At 44.6% G+C, this 26,230-nt stretch overlaps 1 protein-coding gene across 1 annotated transcript in view; it reads right to left on the reverse strand.

Annotated features, from left to right (window-relative positions):
- Positions 1 to 2,856: 2,856 nt before the first annotated feature.
- The window catches only part of LOC138213958 (inactive phospholipase C-like protein 2), a 30,729-nt gene continuing 7,355 nt past the window's right edge, over positions 2,857 to 26,230 (reverse strand). The window contains exons 3-7 of the mRNA XM_069175296.1: positions 13,832 to 16,312; positions 12,571 to 12,774; positions 10,105 to 10,180; positions 5,274 to 5,383; positions 2,857 to 5,022 (exon numbers count right to left, since the gene is read on the reverse strand). Coding sequence (XP_069031397.1) covers positions 4,828 to 5,022; positions 5,274 to 5,383; positions 10,105 to 10,180; positions 12,571 to 12,774; positions 13,832 to 16,312 — 3,066 coding nt within the window. The 3' untranslated portion in view covers positions 2,857 to 4,827. The remainder of the gene's footprint in view (positions 5,023 to 5,273; positions 5,384 to 10,104; positions 10,181 to 12,570; positions 12,775 to 13,831; positions 16,313 to 26,230) is intronic.

Genomic DNA, 26,230 nt, shown 5'->3' on the forward strand with positions numbered 1-26,230 from the left:
TGTGTGTGTGTGTGTGTGTGTGTGTGTGTTTCACTTTCCCCCAAAAAAATCAAAGAGCAAGAAGAAAAATTAAAAAAAAGTTCGTTTATTTTCTGGATATCTAATTTTTTTTTTGGTGAATCCTGGTTTTCTGAATCAATAAAGTTGGAGAGTGAACAAATATTCTGACCCAGAAACATGTTCACGCTGAATTATCCTTTAAAGGGCGTTTAAAGACTTCCTGTTCAAATGTGGAAGTCAAGAGTACCACGGAGGTGAAATCAATTATCAGTTCAAACCATAAAGAAACGTTTGGCATTTTTGCTTCCTGTAAATGAAATGAAATGATTATTTTGTGGATGGATTTAACGATGAGCGCTTTCAGCTCCGCGGGAGAAACGGGAAGTCGTTTCAAGGATCTGACTTGAATTGTGGTTTTGTCAATAGCAGCGTTTTCATAAATAAATCAATAGATTATTATTTTTGTTTTGTTTTTAAGGGATCATCGTTGTTGACCTTTTTATTTTAATTGCTTCAAATATCGGAGACGGTCAGCGTTTTTGGAGCCGTTTTATAAACCAAACTCCAAAACTGTACGTTTTATTTACTGTTTAATGTTGAATTAGTTTGTTTTTAAGTAAATCTTTTGGTAAATTCACGGTTTAGGTACAATGCATTTATTAAACAATTTTATTATTATTTATTTTAAAAACAAATTGTGTGGCCATATATTTACTTGACAGCGTGACTGATTTAACTGCTCCTCTTTTTTTTCTTTCTAAAATTCGCATCGTTTATTTTCCGTCAAAAGGGGGCGGAGCCAAAGTTCCTGGATGTGCCGGTGCGATGCGTTGTTGTACTAACTAGTACTGAATATGCACACGGTTCCACCAGCTATAGTCTGTGAACACGGTTGAGCAAATTTATAAGAGCGATTTGCAGAAAATATTTTGAGCATTTTTTTTGTCAATCTTTTTTGAATTTAAAAAAAAAGTTGAAAGAAATCAAACGAATTGAGAAAATCTTCTCCTCAAGCTGCCAGAATAGAAAAAGAGTCAGAGTCTAAAAGTTTGAAGTTTGTTTTTTATTTTTTTTTACTTATAAGAGACCTCGTCTTTCTTCACTGTCTCTCCAGCCTCCCCCCCCACCTCCCTCCCTCCCTCCCCCGAACCCCAGCGACCCGCTTGAAGTCCTCTCGGCTGACGTAAACCGAAAAGTGTCGTCTCGGCCTTTTTTTGTTTTACGTTCTTGTCCAAACATTTCCCGCTCGGCTCGCCACCGAAGTGCCACCGCTCTGCTGTAAACACCGCGGGACGGTGATTTAAGTCTGGAGGGGGGGGGTGCATGTCCAAACCCCCCCCCCCCCCCTCCCGGCCTCTCTGATTCACTCCAGACTGATGTTTACGGTCCAAAAAGCGACTCTCGTATTGTTTCTGTAATAAAACCTTTAAAAGCTTCAGTCTCCACTTCGAGCTTTTATTTTGACATCGTGTTATTTCGTCGTCACGTTTCGGGCGATAAAAAACGTCCCAACAAACGACTTCTCATCCCGAGTTTTCTAAACTAAACCACTTAAAGCCGTTCACCCACCAAGAAGTGCGTCGTTAACTCCATTTTGTTTATTTTATTTTTTTTAAGCTTTAAGGAACGATTTGTTTTGACTAGAAGGTTTAATTTATGTTTTACATTGTTTGTGAAAAGACCTGCAGGATTTTCACGTCTATTTATTTTTTTTTTTTTTTTTAACAGCACAGAGAGAGAGAGAGAGAGAGAGAGAGAGAGAGACCTCGGTTTGAACCCTCCATAAAAGACGTCCCGCTGTACGAGCACTCAGCGACACGCTAACGCTCGTTAAAAAGCTCTTCTTAAGATGCGTCGGGGGGCCGTTCGGCTCGGTTTACAGGTTTACTCACGTTTATCCGTCTGTCGAGCGGCGGCGGCGTTCGTTGGTTCGTTCGGCGGGTCGAGAGGAACCGTTAAAGGTTAACGAGAAAAGTGATTTCATATGCAAACGGGTAAAGGTAAAAAAAAAAAACAACTAAAAAAAAAAAAAAACGGGTTTTTCACAGTTTTGATTTGGTTTAATGTAGAAATTCATAACTTTGAGGTTCCCTGTGGTGTGTGTGTGTGTGTGTGTGTGTGTGTGTGTGTGTGTGTGTGTGTGTGTGTGTGTGTGTGTGTGTGTGCGCGAGCTGAATCTTTATTAAAAAAAAAAGCTGGAGGCGTCTCTGTCCTTCAAAATAAATAATCACATCCTTGTGTGGTCGTGCGCAGCGAGCGTGATATATATATATATATGTATATATATATATATCTATATATATGTATATATATAAAAAACCCCCAAGGCACTGTTCTAGAGGCTCTGGGCTTTAATGTGACTCGGGATGAGAGCAGCGTGGCTTCTGATTGGCTGGATTCGAAACCATTAGTGAGGAGCCGTATTTAATTCACCCTGGAGGGGCTTCTTTTTTTCTTCCTTATTCAGTTAGAGCAAGAAGGAAGTAAACAAAAGTGAAGCAGCGTAATGAACGTACACGACGTTACTGCTGCAAATGGTCAGCGAGCGGCGGCAGAAAGGGGGCGGAGCCAGAGCGGGGAAGGTCATCACTTATTGTCATAAAAAAAACAAAAAAAAAACGACCACACCAGACACACGTGAATCTATCCAACACTGTTTATTCAGAGGTTTTCTTGTTTGACAGGTAAAGAGATGAGACTCGAAATTACAGTTAAAATGCTTTTTTTCTTTTCTTTTTTCTCTCCATCCTCTCGACAACAGTTAGAAACACGTCGACGCACCGATTCAGAGACGGCTCGTTCCAGATCCGCTACAGTTAAAATGCTTTTTTTCTTTTCTTTTTTCTCTCCATCCTCTCGACAACAGTTAGAAACACGTCGACGCACCGATTCAGAGACGGCTCGTTCCAGATCCGCAGAAAAGTGTGGAAAAGAATAAAAAAAAAAATAATAAAAAAACATAAAACCGGAGAAAACTAAAGTCTGAGTTTTATTTTTTTCTCAGCTGCAGTTCATGAATGTTTTATTTATGCGAGTTGGTGAGAAGATGTGAAGTTGGTATGTTTTACTGGAGATAGTTTATGAAGAAGACGTTCTGCAGCTGTTTGAGAAGAACGTGTTTATTTTTCAAGCACGAAGGTAAAAAGTTTTTGAACGTTTAAAAGCTTCTCAAATTTCTAAATTTTCTACTTCCCTTGATTTTAAATTGTATTGAATTGAAAATTAATGTTGGTCAGGGAATTTATCAATTTTAATTAATATTAATTTATTTGGTCAAATTGGAATTGATTGCTTTGATTTAGATTTTTCGACCCCCGCTGGTAAAACTACGCCACCGTTTCCCTTCGCAGTCTTTAAACTTTGTAACTTTTAACTTAAAATGCGTTCTCCCACCAGACGATGTGAAAGTGAATCGGTGAACAGGAGGATTCATGTTTTTTTATTTTAAAGACCGTCTTAACTTTGTCTGCAGCGCGAAGCAGGAAATGACGACAATACGGACACACACAAAAAAAAAGAAGCCGTTTAACGACGTTTACGCGCGAAAGAAGAAATAAAGGAAACGTGGACCGAATCAGGAAGATAAAAGGCTCCTGGTGGGATATGAAGGACGGAAGGAAACTTAGTGGTTCAATATCTGCGTGTAAAATAACTGTAAACCTTGTTGACCAGCAGGGGGCAGCTCACATTCAAAAAAATAAGACTTGAGAGCATGAATGTGATTTTGGTGAAATCTGTTAGCACCCTGAAATGGGAGGAGCACGACGCCAAATCAAAAAAAAGTAACGTATTCCCACATAAAATGGTAGAAAACAGGAAATCGTGTTTCTGAATGCATATTTTTTTTTTATTTTTTTTTTTTTACTTCATGCACTTTTTGCTGGTTGTGAATTTTTTTTTTTTTTGGAGCCTTTGCACCAAAAAACTATCTGGTTGGTCCCTCTCGTCTCGACGTCATCGGCGCTCTTCACCGTCGGGAAAAAAAACTCAAATCTTCACCGCACAAATAAAACTTTGACATGTTCATATATCTTTTATAAAATAAATCTTATATTTTTCCAAGTATACAATAATAAAATGATGCACTCTGCAGAAAAAAGGTAACAGGAAAACTCCATATATACACAGAAGGAGACGATGTTGGCAGACGAGAACGTTTTGGACGAGTTCGTTTTTCTTGTAAACAGCTCGTTACTCTCATTCGTGACATTTTCCTCCTTTTTTAGAATATTTTTTATTTTGTTTTTATTTTGTTTTTAAGTCGTCCTTTTTCCTTCTCGTTCCAGTTCCTCCTTTTTGTCCTTGTTACATTCACAGCTCCGGAAAAAAAATTGTGCTTTTAAGGAAAAAATCTCTTCAACAATCCAAGGCTGGTTTTTTTTGTTGTTTTGTTTTTCTTTGTTGTCCTCTCCGGTGCCGTCCGGTCCGCTGAGTAGAAGTGAAGAACAGTAGGTGAGCGTTGGAAACGGGTGCCGTGGCTGGTTAGCTCTCTGAGCGGGTCTAAGAGGAGGAGGAGGAGGAGGAGGAGGAGGAGGAGGAGGAAGGGGGGTCTGAGGGGGGGGGAGGTCGAGGCCTCGGTGGCGTCGGGCCGGATGTGAAGCTTTCCATTTTTCCCAGCTCGTGTCGGACTCCGGACGTCCTCTGGGACGGCGGGGGCGTTTTTGTTGTTTTTATTGACGGGTACAAGGCAGACGTCTTGAGAGGTGACGGCTGTGTTTGGGAATGTTTCAACGATGGATGCTTTGGGTTCTGAGTTCAGGAGGCGGGAGGAGGGAGTAAAGGTCCAGACGGTGGGGGAGGTGGAGGGGGAGGGGCGGGGGGGGTCCTTTAGTGGTCCTCGTCGCTGAGCTCCTCCACCGTGGCCTTCTCTGGGATGGCCTCCAGGCTGCGGCGGGCCTTGGACTCGGAGGAGCCGCCCGCCGCTCGGCCCTTGCTGAGGCTGCAGGTGAGCGCTGCGTAGTGGATCTGCTTCAGGTTCTCCTGCACTTCGTTCCTGGCGTGTTTCAGCAGGTCCGCTTGGCCCTGAAGGAGGAACAGAACGGTTCGGGTCAGCGCGGGACGGCGGAGACTTTAGGAAGAAAGTGTTCGTGAAACAGGATTTATTTCTAATCGCTTGTTTGTTTTTTTGGTGCTTTAAAAAAAAAAAAAAGAAGCAAAACAGAACTGTTCTGTTTTAGGGTGGAATTATATTCAAGAAGAAAACGTGACTGTTAACCGGACGAAGTGAGGAACTGTGACGTGAATTAAATGTGTCCGACCCGACCCGGTCTCACCTTCAGGATGGTGATGTTCCACGTGAAGTTCTCCACCGCCTTGTGCAGCTTTCGGCCCTTCAGTCCTTCTTTCACCGCCAGATCCTGGAGGTTCTCGTGGAACTCCATCGCTGAGAGAGAAACAGGAAGAGACGAGGATGAAGTGTTGTGAGACAGAAGAGCAGCTGCCAGTCGGCTCTCGGCGATGATGATGATGACGATGACGATGATGAGGAGGAGGATGTGAGTTGTGGTGCGAAGCTCGTCGCTGTGAAGAAAACAACATCAGAGCGACGTCCTTCTCTTCTTACTGTACGTGTGTGTGTGTGTGTGTGTGTGTGTGTGTGTGTGTGTGTGTGTGTGTGTGTGTGTGTGTGTGTGTGTGGCGGACGGGACGGGGTGGTGGTGGGGGGGGGGGGGCAGTATACACTTGTGAACTAATCTTAAAGGACAACCTGAGAATTTCGATTGGGGGGGTGTTATTCCCACATGGAGTGAAACCACGGCGCCGCACATTGATGGGATGTCGAGGGGACGGGAGGACACACCCAACAACAAAAAAAGAAGAAAGTTGTGAATTTAAGGGGGACAACAACAACAACAACAACAAAAAGGGGGGCAAGATGCAGTCAAAACAAAGAGAAGAAGAAAAACTAGAGCTGAAGGAAGCAGTGAGGGGAGGAAGAGGAAGAGGAAGAGGCGTAGGCAGACAGGCAGACAGACGCTCCTTCACTGAGGATTAACATCAAGGCGTCGAGCAGACGAGAGATTTGTCTCCTGAGGAGCTTTTCCCACCTTCTTCTCTTTTCTTATCCTTTTTTTTTCCCCCCTCCGTTTGCATGACTGCGTCTGAGCGAGGCCACGTTTAGTGTTTAGAGTCTCTGACACCGCAGCAACAGGCACACACACACACACACACACACACACACACACACACACACACACACATACACACACACACACACACACACACACACACACACACACAACGGCCCTGCAAGCTCCATTTAACCAGGAGATGGAGCAGAGTTCCTTGCACTCAAAAGTCCTTCCGAGAACACACACACACACACACACACACACACACACACACACACACACACACACACACACACACACACATACACATATATATAAACACACACACATATATAAACACACACACACACACATATATAAACACACATATACAAACACAGGCGCACACCACGTTTCCGCTCGGAGCCCTGATATCAGCCAGAGCTGGGTAGCCCCCTTGTCGGTGCTGTTGCCATGGAAACGTGGTGTGCACATGAGAGAGAGAGAGAGAGAGCAACGCAACCTGGAAACAACCGGCGCGATCGAACCGTCGACATCCGACACGTTTCATCTCCTCAAACCGACAGGAAGCACTTTTTTTTTGTGTGTGTGTGTGTGTGTGTGTTTTCCTTCTCCCGGTTTCCGTGGTGACGGCGTGAACAATGATTTCCTTCTACGATATTTAAGGTGGCGTCTCTCTGCTGCTGCACGTGAACCATGACTGGGCTTAAGAAGGTGCACAGCCTCCTCTGTCTCTCTCTCTCGTCTCTCACACTGCAGGTTGCCTAGCAACACTTTACGGAGTCTGACAGGCAAGACAATAAAAAAAAAATAAAAATAAAAAAAGGGGGAGGCGGGGAGGGGGACTCGTTCTTAGAGTCTCCGACTCTCCTCTCGGTGAGGTAATGCCGTAAAAGACGTCAGCCGTACGGTAACGGCCGGTGACCCGAATCCCTCGTCGGGCCGATTGGACTTGGAGCGGGAGGCGACGGCGACGTAGTCGTGATTAGAGCGGCGCCAATCGAGCGTTTCATCAGACGTCGGCGTGCCGAGGGGGAAACGCCGCAGACCGCCAGGGATTGACTCGCAGTGACTGCAGTTATCAGTGACCGCCGACATCTTGTTCTGAAAGGCCCGTCTACTGGTTTCGTTCAACCAACGGTCCAAAGAGACGTTCAATCGAACAAACCAGAAGAGACGCCGGAACCAACTCCTGTTTATTAGTCTCGTACCTCCATCTCTGATATCGGGGGGTTTTAGAAAGCAAAAAAAACAAGAATAGAAATAAAAAGTCAGATGTGTGTGAGGGTTTTATTTTTACTGGGTTATCAGGTAAAAAACGAATTCATCAGCCACGAATTAAATGTTTGTATAACTGACTACGAGTTATTTTCTTTCGTTATTTCAGGTTTCTTAATCTTTGAAATAATAACTTGCAGCCTTGAAAGAAAACAAAACTGTATTTCTTAATAGCGTGTATAAATTTACTACCCGACATCATGAATGAAGAAACGCACACACCTGACCGTGTTTCTCTCACACTGCCTGTGTGTGTGTGTGTGTGTGTGTGTGTGTGTGTGTGTGTGTGTGTGTGTGTGTGTGTGTGTGTGTGTGTGTGTGTGTGTGTGTGTGTTTTCCTGGAAGGAAACCGAGCTCTGAGCGGATGTGATCGATTATTCACAACTTTAATAGCTGTTGCTGCTGAAACGCTCCGCTTTCTGTGAAGTGTGTGTGTGTGTGTGTGTGTGTGGGGGGGGGGGGGGGGGGGGGGGTAATGGGGGGGTGGGGGTATTAGGAGGGGGGAGGGGGGCCGGCTTTGGACTGACCCACTTTCTACACAACAGATGCAATGAAATACAAACGTGAACACACACACACACACCTCTGGGATCAAATGATGAAACGATGACTCGGTGTTGAAGTTGCTGAGTTTCGGCCGTCGGTCGTTTCCTCGTTTACGATTGTTGAATCGTCTCCGGCTGATTTTCTGATAATCGTACGTGACGTCGCTCCGACGACAAAAAAAAAAAAAAACGAAACGCAAAAACCCACGACGCGAGTTTCACCGACGATGAAAACGGCGTTTGGATAATTTTTTTTTTTTTTTTGGTTGATATCATGGATTTTCGTTTTTTTTTATGTTCTTGGCACCAAAAAAACCCCAAAATGTTTGTTTTAATGAAATTCTTGTTAAAAAAAAACAAACAAACAAGAAACATAAACAAATCTTAATTTAAAAAGAAGTTTTCTAATTAGTGCAAACGGACAAAAAAAGCCGAGCTGAAATCCTGCATAATGTTGGAGTTTTTTTTCATTGTAGTCAATAATATAAGAATAATAATATACTTTATTTGTATGGCACTTATGCTTCACGTAAAATAAGCCATAAAAAAACCTTTAAAATCCAACAACGCAAAAGATTGTGTGAAATAAGCGGATCAGGAAGTAGAAGACGTGGTAACGTCTGGCAGACGTCTCCTTCGGGCTTTAATACTTGTGATTTATGAACAACTGGTATGAAGTACTCCCGCTCGTGTAATATTTATGTGTTAAGCGAACGCATTTCGTGTTTTTTCATCCTCTTTATAAGTAAAAAAAAAACACAAAAAAACACAAAAAAATAAACCCCAGCGGTCTTGAAAGGAGAATAAGAAAGTGGTGCAGATGAAAGGAGGATAAATAAGGATTCATTTAATACAGTAGCCATTTAAAAAAAAAAATGTGGCTTCGACAGTTGAATCTGAACCAAATGGAAAATGGCCTAAATACATATTTCCCCCCGCTGCACAGATGTGAGCAGCTGTGGGGGGGGGGGGAGGGGGGGAGGGGAGGGTTGTCTTTCTGATGTCCAAACACATCTTTATATCCAAAAGCTGCTGGCTGCTGATTCTGAAGGTGGTAGAAGTAAAGAAAACGTACGTCGGTTAAAGCGCTTCTTCCTCGAGCCATGAATTCTTCACAAGTCATCCGTCTGGAAAACAATAAAAAGCCCGAGCTCGGTCCGTGTCTCGCTTCCTCTCCGCTGCCGTCGTGCTCACCGGCTGATAAATTAAGACCTCTTTGACGACTTGAGACGGAATTCATTGCCGCGTTAGCGTCGGAGACCAACTGGTTTCAGACGCGTTTTCTGGAGCGCTGCAACAGTTGTTGTTGTTGTTGTTGCTTTATGAAACAGGAAGTGCCCCAGAATGAAGACGGGACCGTCCCGAGTCCGTCTGTGTGCATATTCTCAAATCCAAGCAGCCTCCACCGATGAGCTGCCAATCAAACGCTGCTTCCCAGAGAAGCTGAATGGATCACCCCCGCTCCGCCCCCGTCTCCCCCCTCCTCCCCCCGACCACATTAAGTCGCCGTGTTACAATAGACTCCATAAATGCATTAAAGACACATACGAGGCTGTAACTGGTGTCGAGTGTCAGGTGGAGACGGACAGCTTTGATGTGCTCGTCCTCCTCTCGTCTCTCAGGCCGTTACCGGTGTGAATTAAACACCTCCGTCTGAACGCCAGCTGTTCAACGACAAACACTGACCGGGACGCATAAATGAACATGAATCAAATGCTAATTTCACTAAATGCAAATAAGAAAAGTCTAATTAGTTTCATATTGAACGAACGTGTGTTTTGTGGCGTCAGAGAGAAAGAAAACGGAGGAAACAGACCTTTTTATGGGTTTGTGAACGAGGAGCGGTGGATCTGACCAATCTGATTGGAAACCTGACGATACTAAGCCCCGCCCACCGATGGCTGTAACCTGACTGCACCACAGGCCTGTCAATCAAACAGACACGCCCCCAAAAACAGGTCTTCTTGAATCTTCTTTTCTAATGAATGAGGGATTATTTTCAGATGGACCTCCAGAAAACTAATAAGAAGGAGTGACTTTAGCTAACAACACCGAGATAACTGATGGACACATTTTATTCACTTTGGATTTGATGAGAGAAGTTGAATGGGAGTCTATGGAGCCGGAGGCTTTTTGGAGCCGACCTCTAGTGGCACTCGCTGGTATTGCAGCTTAAGTCAGACTGGTTTTGCCGTGTGACCGTCTCTTACCTGCTTTTTGGGTTTGGAGGATTCTCTCGTACACGGACTCGGAGGTCTCCAGCAGAGTCTTGCTGGTCAGGATCACCTGAAAAAAAGGGAGACAAACACACGTCTTCATATTTGTGTCTTTATATTTTGCACGTCAGCAGAAGCTGGCATCCCACAATTAGGCAGGGATCAGACTTGTGGCGTCTGCTCGTTTCTGTCCAGGGAGGACTCGGAAAACACGTAGTTATTACAGGGACGTCGGTGGGCGAGGTCGCTGAGTTGCATTTTTTTATTTTTTTTTTAAAGCCATAATTAGAGGGAAGGAAACACGAGCAATTAGGTTGTTTATTAGAAGTCTTTTTTTCTTTTCTTTTTTTTCACGGAGCCACGGAGCCTTGTATTCAGGAGAAAAATCTCAAAGACGTTCCCTCTATGTGGGGTTTTATCAAAGCATCCCTCGCTGACGATCAGTCATCCAATCAGAAGGAAGTCCCCTCGAGGCCGACCGTCGCCGTCTTATCTGCAGGGCTGCAGCTGTGAAAGATGCTAAGTTTAGCTCCTGCAGCCCTGATAGAGTTGCACAAACTCTGCTGACCTGCAGACTCTTAACTCCCGGGGTGAACTCATCTACATATTAAACGCCGGCGGGCTGTTCGAGCGGGTCGACGGTTCGCACGTCAGGCTGTCGCAGACGCAGCGAAACACACGTCGAATAAACGGGATCTTCCTTTCGAATTATCTTCGTGATAGATGAGATAGCAGGTTCATGTCTGTGGCGAATTTTTTTTTTTTTTTTTCCAGTTTGGCCGCCGGAAAACTAATGAGAAGGAGCGACTTTATCTTAACACCCAAATACACTTTATTGACTTCGTATTTGGTGAGAGGAGTTGAATGGGAGTCTATGGAGCCGGAGTCTAGTGGCACTCGGTGGTATTGCAGCTCGAGGTCACGTCCTTATTGGCCTGATTTTTCAGACCTCATGCTGCTGAGAAGACAGAAGACACGAGAAGGCGATCAGGAGACAAAAGAAAGACGCGCTTTCCATTTTTTTTCTGTGATACACGAAGGAAGAGTCGAAAATTCCATTTTAAAACGACCAAATCGCATTCGACAAACAAAATTCAGAGCCCCTAATTTACAAAGACGTCACCCTCCCTCCCCCCCGGCGCTACGTACTGTACTCGAGACGGACACAAAGCCTGACGGTGAATCACCGTGTTATGCTGGCGGAGGTCATGACTAACTGATTGTGGCAGCTTGTGTCTCTGCAGCTGCAGTCGCAGCACGTCTCCTACGCTGTGATTACTTCCCTGATGGCTGAAGAAATTACTATCTTCGCGGCAGACGCTGCACCTCCGATGTATTTAAAGGCTTTTTATATTTTTTTTTACACCCCGTGGGTGGATCGGTGCCCTATTTGCACACTAAAGACCGCCGCCCATAAGAGCTGTGTGGTTTGTTCTATTATTATTATTACTACCCACATCTATACCAGACACAAATGATCGTTTATATTTCGTTAGTTTCAGTTCTACAATTCTGTTTATAAAAAACAAAACTGGAGGAGAATATAATTGAATTGACTGGCAAAGATGAACAGTTCAGATATTTTAGAATAATATTCGGTTATTGCCAAACTAATATATGTGGTTTTGAAGTTTCTTTGTTCAGTGTTTCACACACTGTGTTGTCTCCATCTCCACACTGTGACCATAAATCACACCGTATTATCTGAGACTGCGAGCTGGCATCCTCCTGAGTCTCTCCACCTTTTTTTCTCTTTTTGTTTTTTCTACTTGGCACCAAATGAGCCGAGATTGAGACCCAGATTCTGTTTGTTTTTGCCGATCGGGAGGCGGCAGCCCGGTTCATCCCTGTGGTGGGTTCTGACACGGCGTCCGGATTTCTGAATTCTCCTATTTGGTACATTATTTGTAATTTCTTTAAGGTTGCCTACGTACTCGTACACTAAACAGTAAATATCTTGTTTTAAATAAATATTCTGTGGGAACAATGCTTCAGTCATTAGGATGGAAATAAGTCACACAACAAGTCTACATTTTTGGGCTCACTTGGTGCTGTGCTTTAGTCTGAGAAGTTTTTGCAGGGAGAGGGTGGGGGTGGGTGGGTGGGGGTGTGTGTTTCAGCTTTCTGCCTGATACAATGGTGGAAAGTGGACTTGGTTCGTGACGTGCCAGGAATCAATGTAAGAGAACATTATGTGTTTGAGGGTAATGGTGCTGTCTGGGAATAGCCTCAATGGCGTGTTGCATAACTTGTGACCATTGATCTTATTACTTAACAGCGGACCGGCTCTATTACCCAACAGCCTCTGCATGTCGCCATCAAGTGGAGCAAAGCCAAGGTATTGATCTGAATGAAGTTACATATTAATTTTTCCTATTAAATAAATAGACAGACAGAATTACGGGTAAATCCGAGTCTCGCTGGAGTGAGAGTAGGCAGTTTGTCCCGATCGCCCCTCACCATGTCGTACGTGGTGACCACTTTCTTGAGGACCTCCGGCAGCAGGCCTTGGGGCTCCAGGTTGGGGTACTCGTCGGCGAGGTTGAACAGCAGAAGCGGGCTGTTGTCGGGTCCCGTCAGTCGAGGGGAAAGTGCCAGGATGCACTGCTTCAGGTTAGCCACCGCCGAGAGGCCGCACAGCTCTTTAAAGGGCACTATGGCATTCTGCAGAGAGAGAGGAAGGAGTTAGAGCCGGGCTTGTGCGCTGGTTTCAACAGGCACGCCAAGCAAAACACGTCAAACGGCATGACCATTACCAAAAAAAAAAAAAAAATGCTTGAAAGGAGAGGAACATAATATCCGAGCTTGTTTAAAATCTGGCATTGATCTGCATCGAACGTAACCACGAGCCCACAGAGTACACACTCTCTCAGGAAGTGGGCTACGAAGCTCACTCATTACCTGAGAACTTTTTATTTTGGCACTCGTTAGCCGCACATAAACACTCGATCCATTTCGCACTGACAAGCAGTAGCGCACATCAAACACACACACACACATACAGGAATCCTAACCTTCCTGCGAAAAGGCCAAATTTAAACCCCTACGTAAACAACCGGAGGGACAAACTGTGACAGGACGGCCCAGATGTGTTTTCGGGTCTCGAGGCCGGCGGCTTGTTATCACGCACGACGACTTGCAGTATAAACAGGGCTACCAAAATAAAAGCCTCCAACACAATGCCTGGAGAAACACAACGCCGGGCCGACCGCAGAGTGTGGTGGCACTTTACAGCCTTTAAATACTCGATATCAGAACAGAAAGAAAAAGCGGTTCAGTGTTGTGGTTAAAAACCAGGAAACATGGTGGTCATCTGTACGCAGCGTAACAAATAATGGGATTAGTTCAACCTGTTCCAGAAGTTATGAATATCACTCGGACGGGGATGTCGTCGTGACATCGCGACTCATCTCTGGGTCTGTTTTGACTGTTGCGCAACACATGAGGATTGGATCGTATCTGATGCAGGAAGGGCTCGTGGTTTTGTGTTTTTCAGAAGGGGGGAGGGGAGGGAGGGCATTTTAGATCCTTCTTTGTCGTAAATCTGGTTATAATCTATACTTGACCTGAGGGTTCACCTCCTTTTGTCTGTTCTGTCAGAGAAAAAAACATTCCCTTGCAAGGAGATTGGAAAAAGACAACTGGTGCTGACACAGTACAACGATTGTTGAGCCGGAGGACGGCGGTGGGTCATAAGTGTTCGGTAGATGGGACGTCTCACCTGCATGTTTTCTCGGAGGTCCGTCGCCTCCCTCAGCGGCAGCAACGCCGTTTTAAAGACGTCGTCCACCGCCTTGATCACCAGCACTCTCATGCTGGCGTACTCGCGGCTCCGCTTGCCCTTCCTCACCGACAGACCCCTCTTGTGCGGTTTGCCGCCGCCTCTCCGGTTCGTTATGGCCACGTGAACGAACAGCAAGGTGTGCGGCAGGATTTCTCCCGTCAGAGACTGCAGCGGCACGTGGCGGAAACCCGGCTGCAGACACTCGAAGGGGATGGTGTACTGGCCGATGAACTCGTCGCCGATGTAGTCGTCGTCCAGCACCACGAAACGCACCACGGCGAGCTCGGGGAGGTTTATCTGGAACTCGAAGCTCTCGTCGAACAGAGGGTTGTCCCCGTTCTGGTTCACCGTTTTAGTCTTTTGTTCGGCGCAGTCGGCGGGAATGCCGTGTATTTCCACGTACACGTACGGGTCGACTACGTCGCCTTTGGCGCCGGAGCCTTTGGGTTTGGGGAAGTTTTGTCCGCTGATGATCTTGATGTGTAAGAGCTGTGGAGAAACGCCGGGCACCGAGTCTTTAGTGTTGGCGCTGAAATACGAAACCTGCTCCCTCATGATGGCCGGACGCAGCACGTAGCCGCAGTTCCCGTTCTGACGGAACCAGCCGATGTTCAGGTCCATCATCAGGCCGGGAGTCTGGTAGTTCATCGCCACGATCTGGCAGCCGCACTTCCAGAAGTCTTGCGGATTCATATTGCTGGAGTCGATCCGCATGGGGCTCGGGTAAACTCGGGCCAGGAACTTCTTGTTATAGTTGACAAAGTCTCCCGGGAAGTCGTTGGCGCATCGACTGGCGAAGACCTCGTTGAAGGAGCAGAGCTCCCAGTGCTTCTGGCTCTGGAAAGTCGTCGGGAAGTCCTTGAACTCCACCGACTTGCACAAGGTCACCAGGTCCGAGAGGTCTTTGGACAGCTGGAATTTCTTGGGTGCGATCGTCTGCTGCTCCGCGGACTCGATGCTCATCCTTTGAGACATCTCCGCCCCCTCGTCCTCGTCCGTCACCTCGCCCTCTGAGGCGGTGCAGTTGGTGCTCAGCTTCTTGCCCTTCAGCAGGATCTTGCCCTTCAGCTCGGAGGGCGACGGGAGGTAACAGTCCTCGGGTTTGGGAGGATCCAGCTGGATCTTGTCTCCCAGGATCTTCTTGAGATGCTGAAACATGACTCTCTGCTGCTTGAGGGAGCAGTGGTTCTCCAAACACAGTATCAGCGGAAACTCGGAGGCAACGAAGGCGTACTTGTTGACGACGTCGATGACGCCGCGGAAGACGATCTGCGACGTCATGGTGTGGCCGGTGTAAATAACCGGTTCGTTGTCAGGCCCGTCCCACACGTCCAGCTCCACGCAGCGGCAGCCCATCTTGAGAGCGCGGATGTACCCGGTCACGTCCGACGGACCTCTGAACTGATCCTCGATCAGGTACGTGTTGTGGGACGCGTTGATGTAGTAGTGAGACAAAGGCTGGTTCATGTCTTGGCACACCGACTTGTGTTCGGGGTCGAATATGTGGCACTCCGGAGACATAAGGTAGTTGGAGAAGCCGTCAAGAGAAAGCCAACCCTTGAGCCGGCCTTCTTTGGACGGTTCGTATTTCTGAATGACCTCTAAGCTGGTGTCCTCGCTGACTTGCGCCATCCCCTGCTCCGCCTCCAGGAATATCATCAAGTCCTTGGTGTCGAGAAACTCTTTGTTGCTGGAGAACTGAACGAAGAGGAAATAAATCTCCGGTCTGGTGCAAAGATCGTGAAAGACTTCGATGAACTCCTCTTTGGTCACGTCGGACCCGGATTTGTCCTTCGCTTTGTGAAGCTCCTTGAACTTCAGCTCTATTTTCACATTTTTAAGTCCCGGGTTCAGCTCTTTGACGAGCTGCACGGCAGCACATATCGTTTTCTGTTTGCTGTTGTTCTCGGCCTCCTCGTCGAACAGTTCCCCGAGCCACGACGAGCGCATGTTGTTCTGACTGCTCTCGATCATGTTCAAGGTGTGTTTCCCGTACGAGATCAGGTACCGCAGCCCCGTCACCCAGATGTTTGCCACGTCTCCGGTGTTCGCCACCAGGTCCAAGGACTCGTAGTTCTCCCCGAAGATGATCGAGAACGCGCAGTCCTCCGATATCTGATCGTAGGTCCCGTTGGTTCGAAACGTGTCCGTGTTTTTTCCCGTCCGAACCTCTTTGATGGATTTCACGTCGATCTTCGCCTTTTCTGACTCCTTCTTCGAAGGCTCCCACCTCAACGACTGCATGTCGGCGTCGAGGAGGAAGTAGCGGTGGTAGATGCGCGAGTTGGACCGCACTTTCTTCAGCTCGGAGCCGTCCACCATCGCGCTGATGCAGTCGCTGGCGCTGCTGATCTTCTTCTCGGTGGGCATGCTGCTGAACGACACCGTCTTCTTCCTTTCTTTGCGCTGTCTCCCGTCCTGTGGTGAAACAAACACAAACAAAACGGAGGGCATGAATAGACTCTCCTCCCGTAACTATAATTACAACACTTGAATATCAGCGTAAAGCAGGAAGCCAAAAATGTGGTAGTTTCATTCTTCGTTTTGCAAGTTTGCGGTTACATTTTTTTTTTTTTACCTAATCGCTCACGAAACGATCCGTTAGAACAAAGGAGTTTAATAACTGCTGTTTTTTTGTTACGGAAACTTATTGAATATTTTAGGAGAAGAATGATTCAGATATTCACGGGTCTGCCTGCTTGCAATTTGGTAAAACAAAGACGTTTTTGATCAATTTCAGAAGAAGAATGCTGCATCACTTTGTTTTTTACCCCCCGGATGTATGACCGTCGTTCTTTCAGCTAGCCTCTGGTTCACTCACCACTCAAATTCCTTTTTCAGCATTTTCGCCTCAAATGCCGATTCGTCTTGAATAGATATCAGCTGTTCTTTGTTGACCGTGAACATTCGCTGAGCAGAATCACAGCAGCAGAGTCTGCTGGGTGACTTAAGGTACCCGTCGTCGTGCGTTACGGAGATACGACGGGGAGGGGGTGGGGAGTATCGCCCACACAAATCCCATCATCTACAGCAGCCTGGTGTTTCTGACGTGTTCATTGAACTCTGCTGCAGCAGGTTCCTTCAGTAATAATCCAAAACACCACGTCTCCTATTTTGGGTGACACGAACTCCTCGCTGACACGTTCCACAAAGAGGTGGATGAGTCTGATAACTGGAAAACGATGTTCGGGTGAAGAGCACCTCACGCTGCGCTTCAGTAGAAATCCTTGATCTTTTGTGGGGGGGGGTTTCTTTGGGGTTTAATAAAGTGCTTATAAAAAAAACTTTACAGCCTCTCGTGTAATCAAACTCAGATGTGAACTCGTCAAACGCTGCAGAACGGTTAACCCCCCCCCACCCCCCCCCCCCCTGTCCTGTCCCGTCCCGTCCCAACACAATACCCTGTAGCTGTCAGAGGTACCACACAGAGGGCTTACATAATGTTTATACTTGTTTGCAATTGGACGAGACACGGCAACAAAAAAAAAAAAAAAAAAAAAAAAAAGGGCAATCGAGGCAACTCACAGCCCGGTCTCGAGTCAGATTGTCGTATTTGTTTGTATAATTAAGATATCACAGTAGATGACAAACAATAATTAAATTAAATGAGGAGGCTGGAAGCCAGGAAGGATAAAACAATGTCACCCCCCCACCCCCACCCCGTCCTCCCCCCCGATATGGAAAAACAGATTAAATGGGAGCAAGTGAAATAATAAAAAGTCTTATAAACAGAAATAAATAAAGATCCAGCAGATCCAAGGAGAAGCTGTCACTTCTGGAATTAAACAGTCTGAAACAATTATAGAGTGACTGCTTTTTTTTTCGCCACATGAATTCACCATTAAAAATACGATGTGTGTTGGAGTTGCAGGTTTTTACCATGATGGGAAGAATCCTGCACCTCCTGAGAACCAAAATGTTAAACATCATCATCCCTTTCTTCTACACAGTCGGCTTCTTCCATGTTAGTTCATGATGTAGAGAAAAGCTTCAAACCTAAACGCATGACTGCAGATAATCCTCCTGATCTGGACAAGAATGTGGGTGTTTCTTGTCTCTCCGTGTTACAACGTCAGGAGTTATGGTCGCCAGCTCTCTGATGGTATGTCAGGATTTCCCTTCCTTTGACAAAACTAGAAAACAATAGCGTGCACACCATCTCCGTCTCTCGGCGTCTATTAGGGTTTCCTCCTGTAGGAGGCCTCTCGTATCAACATCCTCCTGTTTTTATTAGTCGGCTGTCCTTGGGTGTTTCCCTGAGTGAGTGCAGCTTCGTTAGTCCTTAAATGGCATTTTAAAAGAAAAACATCATCATCAGACATTTATAGTTGTATTAAATGTTTTGCTTCGAAGGGGTTTAGATTATTTTAGACCAAAACATCTCCACAGCAACGACTCTATACTTCTGCAGACTTTTTGTTGTTGTAGTTACAATCTGATGGATCGTAAAGCTCGGGATGGGGCATGAATTTTTGAAAAGTCACGAGGATATAAAATAAATGGTTTAGTATATGTGACTACGTTCCTTCCTTATTTCCCCTGTTTTTACCGGCAACTCGTTGTAATGCGTTACTCCCACCAGAAGGTGGCGGTAGTGCACCTGAAAGCATTTGGGGCTGCTTGGTGTTTCGCTCGACTACTTCCGAGCGAATTCTTAATTGTAACTTTGGTTAAAATGCCCATCGCTAGTTCGAAGGGTTTCCATAGCAACGACTCTATACTTCTGTTGTGACTTGAAGGGTTTTCAAGCTTTTTTCGTAGCTGTGTACAGCTCGTAATATTTTAATGCGTGAACGGGGACAGTGATGGGGGAGTTAGTAGCTACGGTCGAGTCATACAAAACTCTTCTACTTCGATCAGCTGAGATGTGACCATGTGACTGTACTGCGAGCTGATTGGCTGTTGAGGTGGATGTGCCTCTGTGGTCTAAAAACTGCCCACTGGTGACTTGACAAGCTGATTATTGAGTTACGCTGAGATGGGCCAGTTTAAACTGCTCTTCTTTTTTTTTCTTTTTTTTTTATCTACTTTTGATAATTGTAAAACAGTCCGAGTCCATATTTATAATATTTGTGCAGTACGTTTCATCAGTGACATCTGCCAGGGGGAATGTCAGACAGCTGATAAGATGTCAGCTGGTTTTAAAAAGCTGATAATGCAATTAAAATGGATTGCTTTATGTAAATTATTGTTTTCATTGTGACCTCAGAGTGACACATACAGCTGTAAAAATGGGAAGTTGGTGGTTTGTTAGTTTTTTACAACCAGGACTCTGACCTTCTGGGCAGGTAAATAGCCTATTGTAAAGCAATCTGTCATGTCTACCAAACCCATATAGTTTGATATAAATCAGTTCAATGTTTGAATTCGATTGTCTAATGAGTGGCTCTTTGCTTATTTGATCTAAATTGCCACAAATATCACTCGTAACTTCTTAATTTCTGTGCTAAAGTTCACCAATAAACCAAATTTAGGATTTTTTCCGAAGCGCAGCACCGGTAGAGTGACGGGAAAAGCTATAAAGTCCAAGCAACGTTGGCGAACTCTCTCGTTTACTGTCTTTTCTTTCCTCCCCTCTTCTTCAGCGCGGCGTTTTTTTTTGCTTCAAGTTTTCTAAGTTCATTACAAAACTTCATAACAAGGGAGCCGCTGCGTCACTGCTATAGATCAATAACCTCATCCGATCTCCGCTCGGGGTGCAACCATCTCGGTGTTAATAAGCCGTATTGGTAAAGAGGACATCCTGAACGCGCTTCTACCAAACCTGTGAGATTGTTTAGTTATACACCGTCAGGACAAATCACTGTTATAGACTCTTTTATTGTTGAGAGAAATGTCTGCTCGACACGGCTCCATCACTGAGTTACTTTTGTTTTGTAGTTTTTATTATGTGCAGAGAATAACCCCCCACCTCCCGGAACATCTTTAAGGTGAGTCAGTCGAGCATGAAACCGATATTAGATGCTTTCTTAGTGTTTCATAATATAGAGATAATAACAGCAGTAATCCCATCAGGCTCATCCTGACAGGAGAAATTACTTTTATGCCTTTCGATATTGTTTGAATGTACAGTATGTTCGATGGGAGACTGTGTGTGTGTGTGTGTGTGTGTGTGTGTGTGTGTGTGTGTGTGTGTGTGTGTGTGTGAAAAAGACACAAACACAGGAAGAACCACTGAGCAAGCAAATTGGAGAGGGAGTGACTAAGACGGTCCGACTGCTCTCGGATCCCAGCGGAGTCTGAATCCCCTAATGGACTGCCAACCGCTTCTTTTTTTTATTTATTTATTTTTCTGACTCAGTGAGCAGTTATGAACTGTACGAGGGAGGACATCACATGGGACCCATTACTCTTTGCAGTACTCCGTTCTACCTAAATCCCCCAAAACAACCTTCATCTGAATCGTCCTGCGGCGTAAATCATCTCTCGGCTCCGGGCCAGAAGCGGCTTCGCTCTGTAATCTCGTACATCACGCTTACGAACTCGTCACATCGAACACGACGTGTGACATTAACTGTTCGAGGGGGAGGGGGGGGTCACCGAAAAGGCTATTTGAAACATTTTACAATATGTCTACAATTTGCCGTAACGTATATTAAGCTGTTTTCATTTGCAATTCTCCAAAAGAAAACCGTCAACAAGAAAATATCCGTGTTCAGTCTGTTCATCTCACTTCGATCATTTTTACTGCAGTAAAGTGGGATTTGTGAAGCGGACGGACTGACCGGCACCGTCATTAAAACCGTGTCGTAGATGTGCCCCCCTCCCCCCCCCGTAGCGATCAGGAGTATTTCTCTATTATCACAGTATTATTTCACGTACAGTTTATGCGTGAATGTTCGCACTGCTACATGTCGTTGTACCACGTTTATTGTATATTAGCTGTACTTTTCTCACTTTGTCTAGTTGCGTATTCTTTCGTTCACTGTAGTTTTTGACTGTTATGAACCACGACACCGGGACAAACTCCCTCCAAAACCTACTTGGCAATAAACCGACGATGGAAATCAGTTCAACGAGTAGAATTTCATCTGAAACGCATCAGCCAGCTCTTTGTGAGAGCTTCTTCTTTTTTTCTTTTCAGTTATTCCGTCATGTTCGTAACAACATAATATAGAGATTTAGAAACTGCTGAAGTTTGACGTTTTCTTTTAGGTGGAAATGATCTCAGTTATATAATATCACGCGGTGTGTAATGTAAATGAGAGATTAGGAGTCAGGTGCCGTCTGAATCATCGTCTAACTCCAGATTAGGACCCAGGCAGCATCACGGTCTCCTCGATTACCGACCGGCCGACCGAGCTAAGCCAGCAGGGTGGTTACTGAGGGCATATTCCACGGCTCCGACACTGGGACGCGTACCTATTTTAGGATTATTAGTCCGACCTGACAGAGAATAACAAAAGGATTTATAAAGCTGTTTTGGCACTAAGTATCAAACAGCCAGAGGGGATTCTTCAACACAAATCCTTTAAAACATACTTGAGGATAAATTAAACAGCCTAAAATGTGTGTGTGTGTGTGGTACAGTGTGTCATGTGGAGGTTTTAATTTCAGCAGTTAAATGTCTGTCTGTGGAAGTTTTATTCTCGAGCTTAGTTCAGTAAATTCCTGGCTGTAACTCAGACCAGAGCTTGCGTGTCTGGATATTTTGGCCGCTAATGAAGCGGTGCTGCTCTCACGACGTCTGTCATATTGGTACAATAAATCATATTTAAATACAGACACCAAAGCAAAGTTAAATCATACTACAAGGGGTTAATATACAATCTTTAAATTCCTAAAAAAAATACACACCACATGCCTACATAAGTCCTTTTACTTTGTAAAATGCTTAAAAGAGGCTAAAAAAGTATTATTCCATATTAGCTATAAAACCATAAACATACGAAGAATTGTTAGAGTGTGGATTGAGTATTTTGGGCACATTAAGTTTTAAATCTCATTAAAATCATAATTAAAAGTCATAATTATGTGCAATCTAATTTGTTCATGACAGCTATTTCGCTGCAGATTAATTATCAGGTAGAACTGTTTTTCAAACCAAGCGCTCCTCATTTCTTCCCGAGTTGTGTCTCAGAAAATCAAGACGGTGCTGAAAACCACCTCGTAAGTGAAAGGAAAACAAACTGAATGTGTGAAAGACGGATGATGGAGGAGGAACATTTAATGACAAAACCTCCAACAAAAGGAGTCGCCAGGAAAAAAAAAAAGAAAGCTTTGGAGAAAACGGGCCGTTACCTTCCTCTGGATTATACGATCGCAGAGAAAAATCACAAAACAACGTTATGAACCCACAGAGACCATTAAAAACACCATCAAATCTCTCTTTTCCCGACAAAGTCTGACCAATCGGAGTCTCAGTTGATATATATATATATATATATATATATATATACATATTTTTTAGACAAGTAGAATAAAAGATCTCTAGATTAATATAAATTTGGCTCTTAATGTGAAAATAATTCTAAGTTTACACTGCATGTGACGGCATTCAGCGTTTAATATTCCACACAGACGATCTTCCGGTAAAGAGCTTGTTGTTTGATTACAATTAGCATACGGGGATTTCTTTTCTCCTCCAGCTGCACTGCTGTCAAATCCCTCCGGAGTTCAGACCTGGCGGAGGCCCAGCTGCTGCTCCGCTCCGTACCATACGAGCCGTCCGTCAGACCGAGTGTGAAAACGGTAAATACCAAGAGACTTAATTGAAGAAGAAAAAAGCTCAACTGTTTCCGGAACAAATATAAAGTGCGAGTTTGCTTCTATTTCTGAAACAGCGGTTGTGACTGAAAGGCGTCTGTCACTCGAGTTCATCGAGCTGAAACAACAACAAAAAAAAAAAGGGGAACCTCTGGTTAAGAGCTCCTTTTTTCTTTTTTTTTTTTACTTTATATTGTTTCACACAGGCTGCATTTTTTTTTTTTTAAACAGCCTGTAAACTGTGTAAACTGGTCAATAATGATGTCAGGTGTCAAATTAAGCAATTATGCAATACTGCCATTTTACAACAAGCTATTAACGGAATAAAATATGCCATCCAAACGTGTTCATATTGTGGGGCAAGTCGCTCTGAAAATATACCACCTTTTGGTCGTGTGACTTCCGTTTCCACGGCAACCCACGGGGTATGACAAACAACTGGAAAAACAATCAGCCACATCAGTAGACTGTTATGAAATGCATGCAATGTTTACTACTCTAGCAGGGAGTCGCAGCAACCACCTAGCAACGGAGAGGATCTCTAGTCTCCAACTGAATGAATACAGAACATAGAAACACTGATCTGCTCAGCTCGCTCAGTCTGGTTGGAACAAAGATATCTGATGAACAAAGATATCTAATGAACGAAGATATCCACGGACTCGTGTCTTTTTAAGATTTTAGCACTGTGTCGTGTGTTCAAACCAAACCGGTCCAGCCAGCCGCCGCTAGGATTGTCAGTGCGTGACTATCTGTGGTGTCACGGTACGGGTGCTCGGAGCGACCAAAAGAGACCCGACTTCACCAAATGGGTCATTTAATAGATCTGTAACAAGTAAAAACTACATTATGTTGCATATTATATGATGTTTGACCACGAATTTGTAGATTTGTCTGTGTTTTTTGGGTGATGTCATGTAACTGACAATGATTGGACTGATAAATCCTGATAAGTCTTTGTCCCCTTTTGTTCGTACAGCTTCATCCAAAGAATAGCCGCCTGCTGTCACTGTACTGTCCGACCTCTTAGGGCCAGATACACAACGCAGTAAAATCAACACAAGCAGCTCAAATGTTTCCTTAAAATTTAGACTTGAAGAAGCTTTTTCTGTGTCCCGAGGTCATTTCTCGCCACCATCTTTCTCCGAAACACTTCTCCACAGAGCTGTTCCAGCTTTTACATCAGCTCTTAGATTTTTTTTCTTTTTTGGGGGGGGGGCTCGAGGCCTTTAAGAAAAAGCCTCTCATGTTCTCAAATATTAGATTGAGACATTATCCACAGCTACAATATATTTAATTGTTAATTCGGTTATAGTAATAAAAAACGCTGAGGCTTTACGAAGCGGCAGACGAGGGCTGTCACTTTTTATTTAAAAAAATGTGAATATTTGGGGGAAAATGAAATACTCTTGACTGTAATGACCTGTTCAAATTCAATATTTCTGGTCCGTGAATGCATGAGACCACCGTTTGAAGACTTGACTTGACACAGAAAGAGGAAACGAAAAGAACTGCCAGCCGCTTATTTGGTCAACTTCATTTTTCCAAAATGTAAACAAAAATATAAAACGGGACTCGTGTCGCAGGGCCCAGAGTCCAAACTCACTGTATCCATGGCAACACTATACGTTGAACGTTCGTCTCGGCTCTCGCAAATGAAGCTCGTATTCATCACATTAAAACAGGTACCAGCGGCGTACACGGAGGAAGTTTATCAAGAGCAACACACAAAGAAGGCAAGAAACTTCCTGCTCACACAGACAGGACGGATTAAATATCAAAATTATATATTGGTGGACTATTTTTTTTTTTAATTTCCTTTTTTTTTTTTTGTGGTTAGATTCCTCGATGAAATAACAACATATTGACATTTTATTTAAGACCTTACGAGATATCAACATCTGTAGTAATGTATAGTAAACACTATTTTTTGGGGGGGCATTTTGCGTTTATTTCAAGCGCACATAGAGGTTGACAGGAAATGTGGGGAAAGAGAGCAGCTGAAAGACGTGCAGAGGTCAAACCGGAGACTCGCTGCTGAGGACGGTTTAGACCGCGACGCCAACCGATGGGCCGTTGGGTCACCTTGGATTTATGGGGGTTTCTTTCTCCTTTTTTTTTTCTTTTTTTTTTTTTACGGATGTTTTTGTGGCAAACAAGTTGCTTTAAATTAATGATGATTGTCGATGAAAAAAAAACAATTGACATTTGTGTCTTCAATGGTCAATAGTCAATCAGCGCAGGCCTTATAGATCACCACTGTATTGACGAGCGGTGGACCGCCGCGAGGCCTAAAAGCACAGCAGTGTGACGCCACTCAAAACGGGTAAATCAGGTCAAGCTTCAAAGCGCTTCGCACATTTATTCAAGTCAGGTCGGCGCCACGATTCACATTCTGATCAGATCCCGAGCAGCGAGCGACGGAGCACAACTGTCATGTCACAGTTCAGACTGACAAAAGAGAGAGAGTGAGAAAGAGTGAGAGAGTGAGCAGCAGCAGCAGCAGCAGCAGCTCAGCATCTGATAAGACATCCATGATGAGACACTTTTTCAGACCGTGGCCGGCTTCAAAAACTCCGCCGGCGCTGTGAGGAAAATTAACAGCTCGGTCGCTGCCAACTGCACGAAGATCTCCACAGCACAACGCTGTTATTATTGCAACGACGGCTCAGCTGATTCATCCGCGGCGCCTCTTCGGCCTCAACGGCAATAAAACAAGTGTCCACGCGCCGGGGGAATAAACAGACACCTGATCGGGTTCAATTTTAATGGCAGTTAATATAAAGTAATCCAATATCTTAATGTTTTATAAAGTGCCACCGGTATATTAATAGCAGTTACATAGCTGAAAGTATAACAGATCATCATTTTGCATGCCCCCCCCCCCCCCCCCCGCCCCGCCCCGCCCGGTTGTATAACGTACACATGACACGTTAATAGCTAACACAGTCGGGACTTTTGGCAGGATTCCAGTTTGATTTCATCAAACAAAGTTCCACTTCGTCAAGTCAACGTTTCTGGATGCGATCAAGTTACAATAACAAAGAGGACTCTGTAAACGGTGAGGACGGTAATACAAACACGGACATTTTCTCATGGTTGACCAGCGCTTGGCATGTTTGATTAAATATTCTAATATTTTAGTGGGGTGCAGGAAATGACAGTTATCCAAAGAAAGGGTGTTTACAGTAGTGGTGCGGCTAACGATTCATTTCATAATCCAATAAATCCGAGCTTGTTTTTTTTATTTTCAATGAATCAATAAATCATTCGTTTCATAAAACGTCAGGGAAACAATCCCCCAACCATGTCGCCGTATCAAAAGGATTTTTTTCAAAGTCAATAGTATTTTTAATAACGTTGTACAAAACCCTCAAAATACCTTCTAGGACCGGCCGTCCTCTCCACGAGGGTTATTAAATATCCTTTATTAAGTCAACTCTGTGGATTATAATGTGTGACAGCGATGGAGAAACTTCATTATTTATAATCAAACTCCATGTTAATTGTTTAGATATGTTCTCGTCTGTGCGCTTCATTGCTTGTTCCAGTAAGTCATCATGAGGGGCGTAGCGCCGCCTCTGTAGTTAATGTGGCAGAACTGTGACGACTCCCAACTTATCCGAACTG

The sequence above is a fragment of the Embiotoca jacksoni genome, unplaced genomic scaffold (assembly GCF_022577435.1).
Source record: "Embiotoca jacksoni isolate LCO1_2020_lvr unplaced genomic scaffold, fEmbJac1.0.p SCAF_66, whole genome shotgun sequence".
NCBI lineage: Eukaryota > Metazoa > Chordata > Actinopteri > Embiotocidae > Embiotoca > Embiotoca jacksoni.